The sequence below is a fragment of the Suricata suricatta genome, chromosome 9, assembly GCF_006229205.1.
Source record: "Suricata suricatta isolate VVHF042 chromosome 9, meerkat_22Aug2017_6uvM2_HiC, whole genome shotgun sequence".
Classification (NCBI taxonomy): Eukaryota; Metazoa; Chordata; class Mammalia; order Carnivora; family Herpestidae; genus Suricata; species Suricata suricatta.
The window spans coordinates 138691782-138692873 of NC_043708.1; the positions used below are offsets into that span (position 1 = coordinate 138691782).

Consider the following 1092-nt stretch of genomic DNA (forward strand, 5'->3'; position numbering starts at 1 on the left):
GGTAGGGAGCAGAGAGGGGAAGCAAGGTCGCCATCTCTTCTTAAAAGGGCACGAATCCCGTGAAGGGTCGCCCCGATCCCATCCCACAGGGGAGTAGAGTGTGGGCGCAGGAGGTTTGGGGGCTGCAAGGTGGGCTGTAGCAGGGGGCTGGGGCGCAACGGAGCAGGGCTGTGGCGATCTGAGCGCCGTTCTGGGGCACCGTGGGTCCCAAATGTGGCAACAGAGAAAACATGGCTGTCCCTGGAGGACGTGGTGACCCCGTGAGATCTGGGAGTAAGCGCTGCGTGCTGCCCCCGGGAGCCCGCCTTCCCTCCGGAACAGTGACCCGGCCGCACAGTGTAGCCACTGACCTTCAGCAGGCGCCACCTCCGAGGGGCCGAGTGGACTGTGTGGTCTCCTGGGCCGCCGGGCGGGTCGGGGAGCGGCTCCCTCGTGAGGCAGACGGGCCTGGTACCAGGGACACGCCGCCCCTCCCCCGTGGGTGGCCGTCTACCGTCGTCCGTGTGCGCTGCTGTCTGCCCTAGCGTGTGTCCGCTGTCCTCCAGAGCTGTCCCTGTTCGGGTGACAGCGGATGAAGTCATAGCACCTACCAGGAGAACCCAGCCTGACTCCCTTTGTCGGTCCTGGGGAAACAGCCCACCGCCCCCGGAGCCTGCGGACCCTCAGACCCTCGGTGCTCCCCTCCGGCTCTGGGGTGTATGGCGTTCGGGTACCAAGTTCCCGCAGGTGCGCGGCTACTGCGGATGCGCCGAGGGCATGGGGGCGGAGTTCACGGCCAGGAGGCGGGGCCGCCCCCCCCTCCTCCCCCAGAGGGTCCGGAGCCTCCGCCCTGTCCCTCCCGCCCCGTCCCCTGCTGTTGGCGCCGAGGAGCCCGGATGGCGAGGACAGGGTCGCTGCCTGGAGGGACGCACACGTGTGTGGCCACTGTGACCCCTTGTCCCTGCCTGTGGGCGGCGGCCTCCCCTCCCCTCCCCTCCCCTCCCCTCCCGTAACGGACTCTCTGGACTCCCCGCGCTCCTCCGCCGGGGCCTCACCTCCGTGTCTCACGTCCTGTTCTGTCCCTTCCCTCTCCTGCGGCCTCATCCCGGACTC

General features: G+C 69.0%; 1 protein-coding gene across 1 annotated transcript in view; it reads right to left on the minus strand.

Annotated features, from left to right (window-relative positions):
* Nucleotides 1-1086, minus strand: part of LOC115302414 — a 2760-nt gene extending 1674 nt beyond the window's left edge. Inside the window, exons 1-2 of the mRNA XM_029952319.1 lie at nt 1035-1086; nt 32-553 (exon numbers count right to left, since the gene is read on the minus strand). Coding sequence (XP_029808179.1) covers nt 32-553; nt 1035-1083 — 571 coding nt within the window. The 5' untranslated portion in view covers nt 1084-1086. The remainder of the gene's footprint in view (nt 1-31; nt 554-1034) is intronic.
* Nucleotides 1087-1092: the final 6 nt, after the last annotated feature.